The sequence below is a fragment of the Gracilinanus agilis genome, chromosome 2, assembly GCF_016433145.1.
Source record: "Gracilinanus agilis isolate LMUSP501 chromosome 2, AgileGrace, whole genome shotgun sequence".
Classification (NCBI taxonomy): Eukaryota; Metazoa; Chordata; class Mammalia; order Didelphimorphia; family Didelphidae; genus Gracilinanus; species Gracilinanus agilis.
Genome location: NC_058131.1, coordinates 500,803,952 through 500,821,575, shown reverse-complemented (window position 1 = coordinate 500,821,575; position 17,624 = coordinate 500,803,952). Strand labels below are relative to the sequence as shown.

The following is a 17,624-nucleotide window of genomic DNA, read 5'->3' as shown; positions in this document are numbered from 1 at the left end:
AAAAAATTTTTTTTAAAAAGATTAAGCAGATGATAAAAATAGCTCTACTTTTCTGCAACAAATATTTTCTTCATCTTTAGCAGTAGAGCCATCACATTTTGAACTCATAACATCTCAGTCTCCAATTGTCTTTCATAATGAAGAAACAACAGTAGTAAAGAAAATTAAGATTAGAAAAGTAGTATGCAGAGATGGAGATCTTTCCTGGAAGTGACACAGAATCAAGAAGGATTCTCAAGAGAGCTTAGAGAAAAATACTGAATACTGAAGTCATGAATGGCCAAGGGGAATTGGTTGGTAGTTCTAAACATGAAAAAAAGGATCAGAAACATTGAAAAATATTATTCAGAGTGGAAAGTCCAGAAAGAAATAAAAATAAGGCAGTTTTTTTAAATACACAAACTACGTAACAGAGGATCATAGCTTTATATACAATCCCTCTTTTTTGTTCTTTGTATATTGAAATTATGTAATGTTCGTTTTTTGGTTTTAATTCATAATAAAAATAAAAATGAAAAAACTTATGGATTCTATTACTACTGAAAATGTGATCAAGAGAACATCAGTGTCAGTGAAGCCTTCTAATCTCCTGTCTCTACAAAATATTCTAAACATGTATCAAGTGTCAAAGTTAATAAACTGAATTTATGTTTCACTAAGTAGAAACTAGGTACCATAGTGGACAGAGAGCCAAGCCTGGAGTCATATTCATGAGTTCAAATCTGACCTCAGACACTTACTAGCTGTGTGGCAAGTCACTTTACCCCAGTTTGTTTCAATTTCCTTATCTATAAAGTGAGCTGGAGAAGGAAATGGCAAACTACTCTAATATCTTTGCCCAAAAAATCTGAAATGGATTCATGAAGAGTCAGATACAACTGCAATGACTAAAACCTTGACAAAAGTACAAAAAAAGAAACCTTTCATAATTAATATTCTGCAGTAGAGGACATTTTTATGATCTCACAATTGACTAAAAAGTGCAGATAAAGCAAGATCTTACTCTTTATTAGATGTATAGAGAGCATTTATTAAGCAGTTACTGTTTCCCTGGCATATGCTGTGCCCTGGGGATACAAGATGAGGAAAACAGGCATGCCTTCAAGGAGCTTACATTCTAATGGGGAAATTCAAAACAAAAACAAGGTGCTATAAAATGAGAAGTATACCTTAGCATGATGTGGAGATGGATGAGGGATGGCATTTTAATATTGTTTGTGGAAAAGCTTTATTAATTTGAGGGTCAGATGCTGCCTTAAAAGTTCTCTTCCATCTTATTAAGATCATACTAAATTCCTTGAAAGATACAACTCTTAAAATATGGAAAAATGTTTTACATGATTGCACATGTAAAATCTATATCAGATTTCTTACTGTCTCAAGGGGAGGGGGAAGGAGGAAAAGAATTTGGAACTCAATTTTAAAAAATTAATATAAAATTATTTTCACATGTAATTGGGAAAATAAAATGTAAAAATACTAAAATTAAAAACATAAAAACATGCAACCACAGATATTATGTATGTAGTTCTTGGCACATATTAAATGCTTAATAAATATTTGTTGATGAGTTAGGTGGGGATTATATTTTTAATCTGTAAAGGAAGTTGAGGTTAGTGTATTGCTTGAGTTGAATTGAGAGCTGTAGTAGGGCTTAAACTGATCAGATGTCTGCACAAAGTCTGGCACTGATATGGTGAGTTCCCAGGAGGAGGAGGAGAAGGTGGCAGCAGTGGCCATCAGGCTGCCTAAGGAGAGATGAACTGCCCAGACTAGAAATAAGGTGGGCCATAATTTTCATGATGTTCTACAGTGCATTTGGGCTATTGCACATTGCAGTCTAGGCAAGCTAGGTTAACCCAATCTTATAACTAATTAAATGAATGAATGATTACGTATTGATTGACTGTTTAGCAGTTTCTAATTATTCATTTCAAACAAAGCATAAACAATGAAACACTTTCCAAAGATGTTTGTTATTGTCTTGGGGGATATCTAGGTTAGAGCCAAAATAATTATCTATTGAGAGTAAAGCAAGAGAGTCTCACAGAAAGCATAGAAGCTTCTAGATGATGTAGTAAAGTGCTGGACGTGGATCAGAAAATATTGGATTCAAATTTGGCCTTAGACACTTAGTAGTCATGTGAATCTTGAATAAGTAGCTTAAATTGCCTCAGTTTCCCCATATGTAAAATAGGGATAATAATAGCACCTACCTTCCATGGTTGTTGTGAGGATCAAGTGAGATAGTTGTAAAACTGCTTTGCAATCCTATAAATGCTAGTAATTATTATTATTGCAGATGATATTGTACTGATTATAGCATATCCAAGGATGTTTCAGAGCCTCCCAAATGAGGTTTATAACTATTTAAGAGCTTGACTTAGCAATCTAAATTTGAAAATTTTAACTAGATGAAAATAACTATTTTCTAGACTATGACATGGAGTTGGGCTGAGATAAACAGTGCAAATGGACAGTGAGCTAGGCTCAGAATTGACTAGGAAAAAGAGTACTTGCTTTTGGGAAAGTATTCAACATATTCAACATGTCCAAGCTTCTCCCTGAGACAGAAACATTTTTTTTAACATCAACATTCTTCCAGAGATGATATATGGTAAAATCATGGAACACTAGTTTTAAAAAATCGTTTTATGGTCATCAGAAGATTGAGAGATGCATGGTAGATCTAAGTAAGCAGCAAAATATTACCAGCAATAATTTGAACACAAGAAATAGTATAAAACAGAGGTCCTTAAATAAGGGATTAACAGATGGTCTGGGAACTTTGATTTGGGGAGCAGGGGAAATCATTATTTCCACTAACTTCTAAGTGAAATTTATCATTTCCTTTAGTAATGAATGTAGTTATAAAACATTCTGAGAAAGAGTATATTTACCAGACTTCCAAAATAATCCATGACAAAAATAAAAATAAAGGTTAAGTATCCATGATGTAAAAGACTTCCCAGAGGTTTATGAAGGGAAAAGCAGGTGGACCAATCACATATCAAGAAAAATAGCAGATTGTCAGCCTGCATATTGTACTGCTACTCATTGAGTATTAAAAGACTTTGGGGAAAACTCCCATCCTATTATATAGACTTTATCTTGAAGACAGATTCAAAAATACAGACAAGAATCTCTAATTTACTCAAGTTGAAGATGTTGTGAATGGATTGTAATTTCTACCACTAGAGCAACATGGAATACTCAAATCGTTGAGATCTTTGATCCATTGAAATATTGTTATATGATAAACACATACATACATATACATTAGTGTGTGTGTATAAACTATAATATAACTTTAATCAGCATGGTGTAATGGGATGAAAGTTGAACATGGAGTAAATAAAAATATGATTCAGTTTCTGCTTTTTCTTAATCTCACTTAGTTTTGCTTTCCTCATTTGTAAAATGGGGATAAAAAAAATTTAGTGACAGTCTCACAGGATTGTTGTGAGAATTAAAGTAATGTATATAGTAAAACTTTATAAACCTCAAATCATTCCACAAATACCAACTATTATTATTATAGCATCGATCATATCAATATAAGGAAACTTATGAAGATTTTAATTTAATGAAATAGCTAATTTTTGACCAATTGAATAGATATGGAATTTATATAGTGTAATAGATGTCATTTTAGTGATAGTGAACATTATATACATGGCTTGGATTGCTATTTCACTTACTACACAATGTAAATAGATTTTTGTTTTAATATATACATATGTGTATGTATTTTATATGTTCATTTTTAAAGGTTTACAAAGAAGATCTACCTCAACTTAAAGAGCAGTGCAGAGAGAAACACAAGAATGCTACATCTAAAAGAAGAGCACGAGCCCCAGGACAGAGTATACGATTACATTTTGTACATGGGTAAGAGAATATCTAGACTTTCTCATATCCGTAACAAATTTAATAGTTTATATAAATGGGAAACTGTGTATAGGCAGGAGAAAACAAATCAATTATAAGAAATTAGAGTGCCATAAGCATACATGATTTGGGTCACTTTATGATTCATTGAATTAACTAGAGCAGCAGACCCATCAAGAACCAGAAAAAATGAATGTAGTTGGGAGGTTTTCATTTTAGCTTTTGATCTAGTTCTCATAACCAAAAAGTTATTTTACTACCAAATTGAACCTCTGACTTGGTTGAATTGAGGACGATAAGCAGTTTACTATACAAGAGGCACCAAAGTCTTGAGACTGTGTTTGAAACCTAGGCAGATCATGATTCTCATGTTTAGCCTAGTATACTTATACTGTATAGTCTTTCTTCTTATTACTATTCTCATAATTCTTAAGTATTAATATATATATTATATATTTTCAACCTTTCTCTAGAAAGACATTAAAGCAAAAAAATCTGCTATACCAAGAAATCCCTTTTTGAATTTTATTTAAGGAAAATGAAAGATTTTATATTATTCACTATGAAGAAAGCTTTACTTCCTTTAATAATAAACTGTATTTGTTTCTGAGATTTTAGTTCCTATGCATGCCTTTGAAAAACATACATAAGTGCTAGAGATCCTTCTGTCAGAAAAGCATCCAAATCTAGTTCAGTTATGCTCTGTTCTGACCAGAAATCCAGAAGTGAGGCAGAAAGATTTTTCTTTGCTGCAACTGTGGAAGTATACTCATAAAGTCATAGGATCTTAGAGGTTAAAGGATACTAAGAAATCATTTAGTCCAAGCCCTACTTGATGCAAAAAACCCATCTATAAAATACCTAAAAATGGTCTTTTAGCCATTGCTTGAAGTTTATATTTTTGGGTTTTTTGAACAGTTCTCAGTGTTAGGAAGTTTGCCATATATTACCTTAGTGTGTTATATAGCATATTCTAATAATTAAGTATATTCTATATAAGATTCTTTTTTGCTGAAGAAAGTCATATTAGTTCTAGTGATTTAGTACTTTTTAGTTCAATTGTGTTATAGATGATTGTGCTTTGACATAGCAATATCTTCCTTGAATTGTTAATAATCATTTTAAGCTTATTTAATATAATAGCATGCATATCCTATGTAGATTGTTTAAAGTAAAAACTTAATTTAATATGATTTATTCTTTTTCTATATTAGTTACAGAGGTTATGATTGTCGGAGTAATCTGTTTTACACTCAGATTGGTGAAATTGTGTACCATGTTGCAGCTGTGGGTGTAATTTATAATCGACAACAGAATACACAACGATTTTATCTGGGTCATGATGATGACATTCTGTGTCTGGCAATTCATCCTTTAAAAGATTATGTGGCAACAGGCCAGGTGGGTTAGGCATTTTAGGAGGTTTTGTGTATGAGTGAGAGAAATGTGTTAATTCATTTATTTTTAGACTTCTTTTATATTTTAAAATTAGGAATATCAATATGAAGAATCAAGAGGACTTTTAAGAATTAGATTTTTAAAATGTAATGGATTTCAGAACAGAGTAACAAATCTATGTATTCTGTTTTGATTTCTAGAAGCCATTTTTGATATTCTATTTAAACATAAAATTATAGTTTACAGTTTGATTAAGAACATCATTAAGGCATTTCCCTTTAAAATAGCAAACTAAAGAATATTTTTCCCCAGAGGAAGGAAAAAAAGGTCTGAATATCTATTAATCTAGACCAGTGCTGGTGAACCTTTTAGAGACTTCATGCTATACCCCAAACCCCCACTGCATACTGTGTCTGTCTACCCATACTGCATGACATAACCCCCCCCCCATCCCCTAGCTTGCCACCTTATACCAGGCAGGGGAGGGAGAAAGGGAGTGGGGTGGTCTGGATACTCTACTCAGGGTGTGAATAAGTGCTTCAATTGGGCTACTGGGCAGAGCAGCAAGGAGGGCACAAGTAGAGAGGGAGAGGGAAGTGGCCCAAGTACTCCACTTTGATTGGGCTGCTGGGCAGAGGGGCAAGGAAGCACAGTGGAGAGGGGGAAGGGAGCAATTCTGTGGAGTCCTTCTGCCTTTCATAGTAATTAACTCTGGTGGGGAGAATGCATATGCCCACAGAGGTCTCTGCGTGCTATCTTTGGCTTGTGTGCCATAGATTTGCCATCATGAATCTAGACCAGTGATTCCCAAACTTTTTTGGCCTACTACCCCCTTTCCAGAAAAAAATATTACTTAGTGCCCTGGAAATTAATTTTTTTTTAATTTTAATAGCAATTAATAGGAAAGCTAAAAGCACCTGTGGCCATCACCATCTCCTGGATCACTGCAGCACCCACCAGGGGGCGGTGGGGCCCACTTTGGGAATATCACTGATCTAGACTATCTTACCTAAGCAATAAAGCAAATCTCTTGCCACACATTTTGTAAATAATAGAAAAAAGCGTTCTCATTTTGCAATAGAAATAGGAACACATTCTGGCTTACTTTAAAAGAAATAACAAAAGCCATGTTGGAAACTAGAAAACATACTTAATGATGCTTTTCTTTGAGTATTCTTAAAGAATTTTACATCTTTATAAATAAGTTAAAGGGTTTTTTTCTTTTTAAAGATTGAGTTTACCAAACCACTTAATACTGTCTGACCTCAGTAAAGATGAAGAATTATTTTGGTAGAGATTCTAAAAACAGTAAAATATATTTCAAGAAATTATCCATTTCTTTGTGGGCTCCCACCCCTGGCTTTGACAAAGCAATAGTTACTTTGAGAGTACATTTCTTTCCTTTACCACCTCTGTCTCTGAGGTATACCTGATTTCTACATAGCTGACTTATAAAATCTGGCATGGATTCAACTCTCAGACTTTAGAGTTGTCAGGTAATTTGTTCTCCTGATCTTCAGATCCTCACAAAATTGTAATCTACAGATTAAGCTTCCTCACCTAAAATGAAAGAATAAATATAGTCCATATGCTGATCTCAAATGGAAAGACCTTTCTTCAGTTTTGTCTTTATTTTCTCACTGACATGCTAACAATAGGAAGAAGTCAGTTAAAGGGAAGGAGTCAAAAAGTGGAAGGGACAAGGTCAGCTAATGTCTTTTGAATGTTCTTCAGTTCTGATTTCTCTGCCACAGCCAATCAAAAACCTCCTGTTCACCTATGGTTAGTGGACTGGAATTAATTATATGAATATTTTCTTAAATAAATGGTTTCCCTCAGTTTAGCCAGTTTTTTAAAATATTTTTTCCCAATGGTTACATGATTTGTGTTGTCTCCCTTGCCTCTTCCCGCCCCTCCCCCTCCCAGAGTTGACAAGCAATTCCACTGGGTCATACATGTATTATTACTCAAAACCTATTTCCATATTATTCATTTTTGTAATAGAGTAATCTTCTAAAACCAAAACTCCAAATCATATACCCATATAAACAAGTAATAAATTTTTTGTTTTCTTCTGCATTTCTACTCCAGTAGTTCTTTCTCTAGCTGTGGGATAGCATTCATTCTTTCTCATAAGTCTCTCAGAATTGTCCTGGATCAATGCATTATTATTGTTACTATTAGTAACAAAGTCTATTATATTTGGTCATCCCACAATGTTTTAGTTACTGTTTATAATGTTTATAATGTTCTCCTGGTTTTGCTTATTTCACTCCATATCAGTTCATGTAGATCTTTCCAGTTCTTATAGAAATCACCCAGTTTTATCATTCCTTATATCACAATAGTATTCCATCACCATCATGTACCACAGTTTGTTCAGCCCTTTCCCAATCATGGGGCGACCCTTCATTTTCCATATTTTTGGACCAGTTTTCTTTAACACTATAGTATTCATTTTTATTATTTTAGTCTTTGGAAAATAGATTTTATTTCTCTTTATTTTTACATCACCTAACTTTTCCCCTTTATTTCTCTTCCCTCCCAGAGAGCCATCTCATATAACAAAGATGTGTTTGTTTGTTTGTTTGTTTTCAAAAAAGAAATAAGAGAAAAATCAGCATAACCAATCAATACAGAGAAAAAAATCTGAAGATATATGCAATGTTCTACCTCCATAGTTCTCTCACTTCTGCAAAGGTGTTAAGGTGGGGAGAAGTACCTTCTCATATCTCATCTTTGGAGCAATGCTTATTCTTTAGAGAACCTTTAACCTTCATTTTCAGGTTTTTGAGGTGGCTCTTAATATTTACAGTTATTGTAGCCTTTATATAATATAGCCTTAGTATATAATATAATATAAATATATTTATAAAAATAGCCTTTATATAATATATTGTTTTCTCAGATTTATTTGCTTCACTTTGTATCATTGCTGTAAAGCTTTCTATGCTTCTCTGTACTTACCATATTGTTTCTTAGAGTACGGTAACATTCAATTACATTAATGCACTATAGTTTTCTTAGCCTTTTCTGAATCACAATAGTAGCAAAAAAAGTATATTAGATGTATTCCCCAGTCATTTTGTATTTTGGTGTGTATGAGATCTTCTTTTATCAACAACACTCTTATGGTATGGCTTGTAATGGAATCTCTGGGTCAAAGAATGTGGACATTTCAGGCATTTTATTTGTGAAATTCCAAATTGTTTTCCAACATGGTTATATGAATTCATTGCTCCACTAACAATATATTACTGGATTTCTCTTTCCACAACCTTCCAATATTGTCTGCTCCCATCTTATTTCATCTTTGCTGGTTTGTGGCTAGTTGTCTTTTAATAAGACTTTGAACAACTTGTTTTTATAAAATGAATAAGTAATTTTTGTTCCATAAGAGTATCCTTATCCTCAAGTACTATTAGGCCTCTGGATCAGTCTCTGTAACTACATCTGTCTAAATAATGAATTTGGTTGTCTTCTCCTTTGAATTGACTTTGTAGCCTTGGCACACATTTCTGCCATGTGGTATCAGGCTGCCTGGCTTCCAATCTTGGATCAGCCCAAATGTTTCTTTCCTAAGGCCTTTCTTCAACATCTTCCCCTTCTCTATGCCATAGTCCTACAGGTTATTCAATGAAACTGTCACAGCAATGATCTAAGGCTCCCATGTTACTTCCCTATGGGTACCTGGTTCTGTTCCCAGGAAGATTGACTGGTGTCTGTAACGGAAACTTCTTGTCATCCATAGTTTCTTCATTAGCCTCAACTCATTTTGAACCTGAGCACTCCTAATGTTCCTCTCATAAGACTGCCACTCTTCCATGTTCATCTTACCATATTTACCTATACTTCCATCTTCTCTATTGACCTTTTAAGAACTTAAGTTGGTTAATATGATTCTTCTACTTCCATATCAGTTTCTTAACATATCTTCCTCTTTTCTTCTTCATAGTCTCTAAGCCCTTTGAAATCTATTCCCCTGATACTTTAGGATCATGTGAGATTATGTACAGCGTTTTTCTCTTTATCACAAATTCTAAGGCAGAGTGATTTATCTCCTAAGATTCTTCCCCAGCAGCCATTTTATTATTGGTAAGAATCAGATCCAGCATACAGTTCCCATCATTGGTTTTTCTTCATTTTATATAATGAAATTATCATCAAGGTAAGATATTGTTAGCCACTCTTCTTTAAGAAAAGTCTGTGGCAAAGAATCCAGCCAATGTGTGGATAATTGAAGTTTCCCATCACTGCTATATAATGCTTTTGTGTCAATATTTTGTTCTGTTTTCAAAACTCATCATCTGTTTCTTCTTTTTGTCCAAATGGTCTCAGCAATATAGCTTCTACTTCTGCCTCCATTGATCTTTACCTAAATATTTTCAATAATTATTCCTTCTGGCTCTTTGATTTCCTAAGTGTGAATTACAGTGCATGTTAATTTACATACATAATCACTTAGGTCTGTCCCATTCTTTTTTTTTCACCCTTACCTTCCGTCTTGGAATCAATACTGTGTATTGGTTCCAAGGCAGAAGAGTGGTAAGGGCTAGGCAATGGGCATTAAGTGACTTGCCCAGGGTCACACAGCTGAGAAGTGTCTGAGGCCAGATTTGAACCTAGGACCTCCCATCTCTAAGCCTGGCTCTCAATCCACTTAGCTACCCAGCTGCCCTCCCATTCTTTTTTAATAAAGTATATGTTTTGGGTTTATATTTTAGTCATGAGTCTCATCTCACCAAATTCCAGTGACACTTATAAAACAGATTTGCCCCTGGTTCATCAAAATATACCAGCACATTGACTGCCTTACATCTTGTGCAGTGTTCCACAACCAAGTCTCCCAAATCTACAAATAAGAGACTTACATACATTCTTCCATCTCTTTGCAACTAGTCTTGGTCATTTAATTTAATAGTATTCAATTTTGCTGTTTTATTATTACCATTCTCTCACTTTAAATCATTATTTTTATGCTTACTTCAATTTATATAATGCTTCTCTATATTAATTTTATTTATTGTTTCTTTTAAGCTCAGTAATATTCCACTACATTCATTTACCTCATACCAAACTGTTTTGTTTCAAGTTTTTCATATAATATGAAATGTTACTATCAATATCGTGGTGTGCTTAAGACCTTTCTTTTTTTTATCTTTGAACTCTTTGGGAAAGTATTCCTAGCAGAAAGTTATCAAATAAGGTAATGGATGTGGAGTTTCTTAGCATAATTCTACGTTTCTTTTATTATTTTTGAAATTTGATGTCTAGACATTTTTCATTCATGGCTTTCAGGTAATTTCAGGGATTCTAAAATTATCTCTTTATGATTGATTTTCTAGGTCAGTTGTTTTTCCTGTGAGTTGTTTTCTGTTTTCTTGGGGGGGGGGTCAGTCTTTTGAGTTTTTAAAAAAAAATCTTGATGTCTCATGAAGTCATTGGCTTTTCTTTGTCCAGTTTCTAATTTTCAAGAAATTATTTGCTACAGTAAGTTTTTGTGCTTTTTTTCAGGCATTCTAAATATCTTTCATGTCTTTCTTCTTTAATTGTTGGTTCTATCCCCCATTTTTCCCCTTCCACACTCACTTGGTTTTAAAAATCATTTTAGCTATCTTAAAAAAAACTCCTGCTTTAATTCTCCTAGGATTCTTATTTTTTAATTATTAATTAATCAATAATATTTCTCCATGGTTATATGATTCATTTTTCCCCTCCCCTTTTTCCTCCCCCTCCCTGAACTGATGAACAATTCCACTGGATTATATATGTATGATTGTTCAAAACCTATTTCTACATTATTAATATTTGCAACAGAATGATCATTTAAAGTCAAAATCCCCAATCATCTACCCATCAAAAAATGTGATCAATCATATGTTTTTTCTTCTGCATTTCTACTTTCTAGGATTCTTATTGAACTTATGTGTAATTTGAATTTTTTCCTTGAGGTTTTTCTTAGAGATATTTTTGAATCATTCTTTTTCTAGGTTTGTGTCTTAAGCTTCCACCTCTCAATAATAGTTCTTTATGGTGGTATTCATTTTAGTTTGCCCATATCTTCAGCCTACTTCTTGGCTATGGACTTAATGCTGGGCTTTATGCGTTTCTATGAGATGGTATTTGACCCAGACGTGCTTTAACATTCTTCTGTTACTTTCATAGCTTAGGCTAGGGAAATGCAAACTTTCAGTACTCTCAAAGTGATTCAGGTTAGTCTTTACAGCCCTTCTGATCCTAGCCCTGCAAGTTCCTGACCCAGGTTTGAGTCTAATCGTTTGTTTTTTAGTTGAAGTTTCAGTAGACTATTACTGGCCTTAGCCACTATTAGACTGATAGAAGGTTCTACAGTTTAAGTGACTCCCCTTTGATGCAAGATTTCTGCCCCTGTAATTCTACTACATCCTCTCATACTGAACTAGAGGCTAAAATTGAATCCCTTCTCAGTTCCTGGGACCAGAGCTACACAACTACAATTTGTTTTTAGTAACTTGTTTGTTACTCAGTATATAGCTAGTGCCTATGCTTGCTTCTATTCCTCTATGCTCAGTCTATGACCTAGAATTGGGTGGTAAAAAATAGAGCCTACCAGATGGCACCTGTTCATGTAACCTGTACTTTTTGAGGCTTCCTCTGGGATCTCTTCTTGCTCCAATGCTTCCTTCTAGCCTTGGGGCCTCTCTTGGCCTTCTTTTCATTCCTTGAATGCTGGAATGTTCTCTGCCATGTGTATTCCTGGCCAGACTTTTGTTTCCTATTTTGTCCCCCTTTTCATTCCTTGGATGCTTGAATATTCTCTGTCATGTGTATCCCTGAGACTTTGTTTCCACTGTCCCAGAGCCTCTCAATATTCCTAAGCCTCTCTGGCCCAGAAAATGACTCAATGTGACTTTTTCCTGACTTTTCTGATATCAAAATTCAGTCTAGTACATTTTTTTAGACCTATGTGAAGGAAATATGGTGGAAAGCTGAAATATACTACTCGTCTGTCACTCATCCATCTTAACTCCATCTCCTTCCCCAAATTATTTTCCAGAATGGTTGGATCAATTCACAGTTCCATCATTAAAGCATTATTATAATTATCTGCAGACTCCAATACTAAAAAATTAGTATTCTCCAATACTAGAAAATGTGCCTTGTTTCATGACTTTGCTTATCATTGTGCAAAGATCCTGCTGACCTTTCTGTGGTTTCAATATTTGCAGTTTCAGTTACCTGAGATCAGTCACTGAGTGCCGCCTTCTACAAAGTACCACCAGTGATTCTACAAGGCAGCAGGTCTCTTCTGCTTTCACTTTTACTTTTTTTCCACCTTCAATTTCATTTTTTATGGGTTCAGAGGGTATTTGCTTATATCCATGGTTTCAGCCAACTGCAGTAGTTCTTGGAACATATCCATTGTGGGTGCAGGGGCTCTATTGTACATGCTTAACAGACCTCATCACTGTAAACCTGAATCTTATTCTCAAAATTTTTACGTACACCATTAGACACTTGCCTATTTCTCATATCTACTTTTCTTTTATGAAGGCCTTACCTTTGTTCTGCAGGAGTGATAAAAATAGTATCAGTGTACCTGAGAACTTTAGTTCCCTTCCCAATTCTTCATTATATTTATCACTGCTTTTTGATACCTTTTGGAAGCCTAAGTTCTGCTTGTGTGAATTCTTAGAAGCCAGTGGTATGTAGTCATCCAGTCTCCTTGTCAATTTTTTTTCCTTATCTCTTCCTTAGTTTCATATTGAATGGTCCTTCTTCCCTTCTTTCTCATTGTCATTCATCTGTCCTCTAATGGCCTAACATAGTTCTGTCTCTTTATATCTTTTTTCTTCTTTATTTTTACATTGAAGCCAATATTATGTTTTCTCTTTTTTTAAAAAAGGAATATTTCATCCTTTCCTAATACCAGTAGAGTGAAGATGAATTCCTTGAGTTCATTTATCTTTCCTTCTAGGAGGGAAACCACTCTGTACTTTAGGCATACTTAAGTCATTTGGCAGCAGCAGAAACATAAATATTTCATATTCTATGTACATCACTGCAAAAGTCTCCTTATTCTTCATACTTGCAAGAAGTAAGATCATCAGTCTTTACTCATTCTTGCTAGAAGTTCCCCTAAAGAACTTTTTCTTTCTTTCTTAAAGCTCTTCTCTAATTCCCTTGAAGGAAAAACTTTCCTTTCTTTTAAATGAAAAAGTAAAATGCAATACCCTAGTCCAGTGATGACCTTTTAGACCTTTTAGAGATGGAGTGCCAGACCCTGCCCCAACCCTACCCCCCAGTACCATTTTCAACTGCCCCCAGAGACCATGTGCTATGCCCCACCCCCACCCCACACAGGGGAGGAAAAAAGTGCTTCCATTGGGCTGCTAGGTGGAGGAGTGAGTGAAGTGAGGAATGTCCCCAGCAAGTGTAGAGAGGGAGAGGGGAATGGCCTCATTCCCTCAGGCCTCTGCTCCCCTCTAGCTCTGTTGCCTGTGAGCTGCCCACCTTCACTGTGTGCTCCCATTGGCTGCTGGGCAGAGGGATGGGGGGCGATAAAAAATATCATCAGACACAGGGGAGGGGGGGAGGAGTAGGGGAAGGGAGCAGTTCCCCTCAAGTCCCTTTGCCTTTCTAATAATGAACGCGGGGGAAGGGCAGCCATGAACCCACAGAGAACACTCTTCATGCTGTCTTTGGCACTGATGTCATAGGTTTGCCTTCATTACTCTAGGACTTTCTCTTCACATTCAGAGTATGTATAGGAAGAAAAACAAGAACAGCTGATTTTCCTGAGTCTCATTTCTAGGAGTTTTAATGAAGAGCCAAGAACAAATTCTATGAAATATAATGTTTTCAGATCATTTAAAGCATATCTTAAAATCAAAGGATCAGGGGGAAGCTGGGTAGCTCAGTGGATTGAGAGCCAGGCCTAGAGATGGGAGGTTCTAGGTTCAAATGTGACCTCAGACACTTCCCAGCTGTGTGACCCTGGGCAAGTCACTTGACCCCTATTGCCTAGCCCTTACCACTCTTCTGCCTTGGAACCGATACACAGTATTAATTCCAAGACGGAATGTAAGGGTTTATTTTTTAAAAAATCAAAGAATCAAATACTATAGTTACTTTTATGATCTTTTTTATTTTAGGTAGGTAGAGATCCCTCAATACACATATGGGATACAGAGACCATTAAACCATTGTCAATATTAAAGGGCTATCATCAATATGGTGTTTGTGCTGTCGATTTTTCAGGTAAGATTAATTTCTACTTTAGTGAAAATTATTTTTAAATTTTGACAATGTTTTCCCTTGGAAGAGCAGATTTCAAGGGGTTCAAAGAAGGACTACAGATTGAATCCTATGAACTAAAATTCTACACAGGAATCAAGCTTAGACAAAGATGAAAAGCTTCAAGAATGAAATTTTGAAGACACAAAGAATACAAGTCTTAAAGAGACAGATTAAGATACATAGAGAACTCATCATCTGACAGATCTTTTTAAAATAGGTACAGAATGGCCTCAAAGGCAGGTATCAGAGAATGAATATAAAGTTGTGGCATGACCTTATAAAATTTTGTGTCAAGAGTGCTTACATTCAAGAAGAATTTAAACTGGCTAGGAAAGCTAAGGATGACAAGGGAATTTTAAAAATCTTGGGTGGATGTGGGAAAAGGACCAGGGAAGGGCTGGGTCTCCTCTTTGGAGCATATGGATAACCAAGAATAGAAAGAAAGCAAAATTTGTCAACTTTTGTTTTTATTTTCTCTGCCAAGGAGAATTCATAGGACTTGAAAGGAAACAACAAAAGTAGGTAACAAGAAGTTGATCTCCAGCAAAAAGTAAGGAGATAGCAAAGGAGTAGCTTGCTGCCCTCATGAGTTCAAGTGACCAAGTCCAAATGAATTATATAGTAAAGATCTTTAAGACATTACACTGAAAGAATTGACAGGTAAGACAGCTGAATCACTGTTAGTGATTTTTGAAAGATTGTGGATAATAGGAGAGTTACTATGGGATGAAAGGATGTTTTACTTCCATTCCTAAAATCATCCTAAATATTGTTAAAGAGATGATTAGTGTATATCTATCTAAAAAATGAAATGATGATTTAAAAGAGCCATGATAATTTCATTTAAAACAAGTATTGCCATTCCAATATTATTTCCTATATCAACAGGTTTACTAAAGTAATGTCAGGAAAATACTACAGATAAAATTTACCTAGATTTTAGCTAAACATCTAACAAAGTGGTGTGCTATTCTTATTGAAAAAATGGAAAGATATGGGCTAAATAATGGAACATTTGGGAAAATTTGGAACTAAGCAGATGTTGAGATTCAGAATAGTCAATAATAATTTAATATCAATTTGGAAGAATGTCTGAAGTGGACTGCTAAAGGATGTGTGCTTTGGCTAATGCTATTTAACAACAACAATAATAATAAAAGCTGGCATTTATAAAGTTTTCAGAGTGCTTTACATATATTATTTTATTTAATCCTCACAATACTGTGAGATAGGTGCTTATTGTTTCTATTTTACAGATTGGGATACTGAGGCTCAGGGAGGTTTAGTCATTTGCTAAACCACATAACCAGTAAATATCTGAAATATTATTTGAAACTAGGACTTCCTTACTCCAAGTCAAGCATTTTATAAAGTAAACCATGCTGTCTGAGAAATAAGTGATGTCCTTATTGAATTCATATATAATGCAAAGCTAGAAGGAAACCTAACACATTCAGTGACAGTGTTGGTATTCAAAAGATTATAGTGGTCCAGAGAATTGGACCCTTTTTAATGGGGATGTGTGTGTATATATCATCCTACATTTGAATTTTAAAATTATTTTTACATATACAAAATGTGGGAGAGATGGATAGATGGTAGCTCATTTGAAAAATATCTGGACTGGTTTTAGCAGACATTGATAAGCTAGAGAACATGCAGAAGAGGTTACCAAGATGATTTTAAAAAAAAGGTAAGAGACATATGACAGTTAAAAGGAGTGGGGATGTTTACTCTGGGGAATATAAAACTTAGGCCAAAACATAGTATCTGTTTTCAAATATTTGAAAGGCTATTATGTAGAATAAAACTTATTTTTGTTTTGTTTGGTCCTGGAAGGCAAAAATAGAAACTACTTCCAGATTGAGCCTGATTGTAAAGAGCTTTTGTTCATACTATATCAGTTGAAGGATGTGGGAAGATATTTAGCCCAGAGAAGATATAAGGGATCCATGACAGATGTACATGAAAGAGCTAGTTGATCTGTTTGGCTCCAGTGGCCAGAACTAAGAGCATTGGAGGCAATTGCAACAGAATTAGTAGAAAGAGTGAGTAGTGAGTTCCCCTTTGCTTGTGTCTTAAAGTGTAAACTAGATGACCATTTGCTAAATATTATTGTATAGGAGATTCTTGTTTAGGTATGAGTTGGTCTAAATAGTTTTTGAAGTCCCTTTCAACTTGAAATTCAGTGATATATCCAAATTAAAGTTTTACTTCCATCCACAAAATTTGAACTTTCTTAGTTTGGGGTTACAAGAAGTTGAGTTGTGTTACCATGTGCATGAACATCAAAAGATAGGACTTCCTGTCTTAACTTCTCATGTTAAAAATCAGATTTTAGTTGTAGAAAATCATTTCATATCAGTTAAATTCATCATGTGGTGAAGTTTTTCCTCTTAAATTCATATTTTATAAAGAATTATTCATCTCTTATCACTGTCAAAGATAATTTCTTCTGGATTAGAAAAGACATGCTAAATGGCTAAAAGAGAGTTGATAACCAATGCAAATGAAGAAATATTAAGAGTGTATCTAGCTATCTTTTATTCATTAAAGTTACCTGACCTAACTGGAATGTATAATTGGTGAACCCTTGTCAGTAATCTTTGAAACATTATAAAGAAGAGAAAAGGTGGAGGAGGGTTTATGTCTTAATTTCAAAAAAAAAACTTTAGACCAGTAAGCTTGATTTCTATTGTGATATATGTGTGTGTGTGTGTGTGTGTTCCACCTTTTCTTTTCACTCTTCTTTGTTTACTTCTTTCTTCTGTTCACTCTTTCATTTTTTATCTTTTTTCCTACCTTAACCTTCTGAACTTTCATATCCCAAAGTGATGGATTATTAAGGGTTGCTGAGGTCTATATTAAAGGGTTTAATCAGATGTGATACTTTGTAGAGTAAAAATGTTCAACTTTCCCACTAACCCTGTCTTACTTAAGCTCTGGTTCCTGTTGCTCTGTGTATGCGTTTATATGTGTGTGTGTATATGTATACATTTAGTTTTTTATTGATACTGGAAATTTCAGTAAATAGGTTTATCAAACATAAGTGATTA

At 34.6% G+C, this 17,624-nt stretch overlaps 1 protein-coding gene across 3 annotated transcripts in view; it reads left to right on the top strand.

Annotated features, from left to right (window-relative positions):
* Positions 1-17,624, top strand: part of EML5 (EMAP like 5) — a 197,919-nt gene that overhangs the window by 69,821 nt on the left and 110,474 nt on the right. For all 3 annotated transcript variants that reach the window (XM_044664992.1, XM_044664993.1, XM_044664994.1), the window contains exons 13-15: positions 3,773-3,891; positions 5,106-5,292; positions 14,424-14,529. In XM_044664992.1, the coding sequence (XP_044520927.1) occupies positions 3,773-3,891; positions 5,106-5,292; positions 14,424-14,529 (412 nt within the window). The remainder of the gene's footprint in view (positions 1-3,772; positions 3,892-5,105; positions 5,293-14,423; positions 14,530-17,624) is intronic.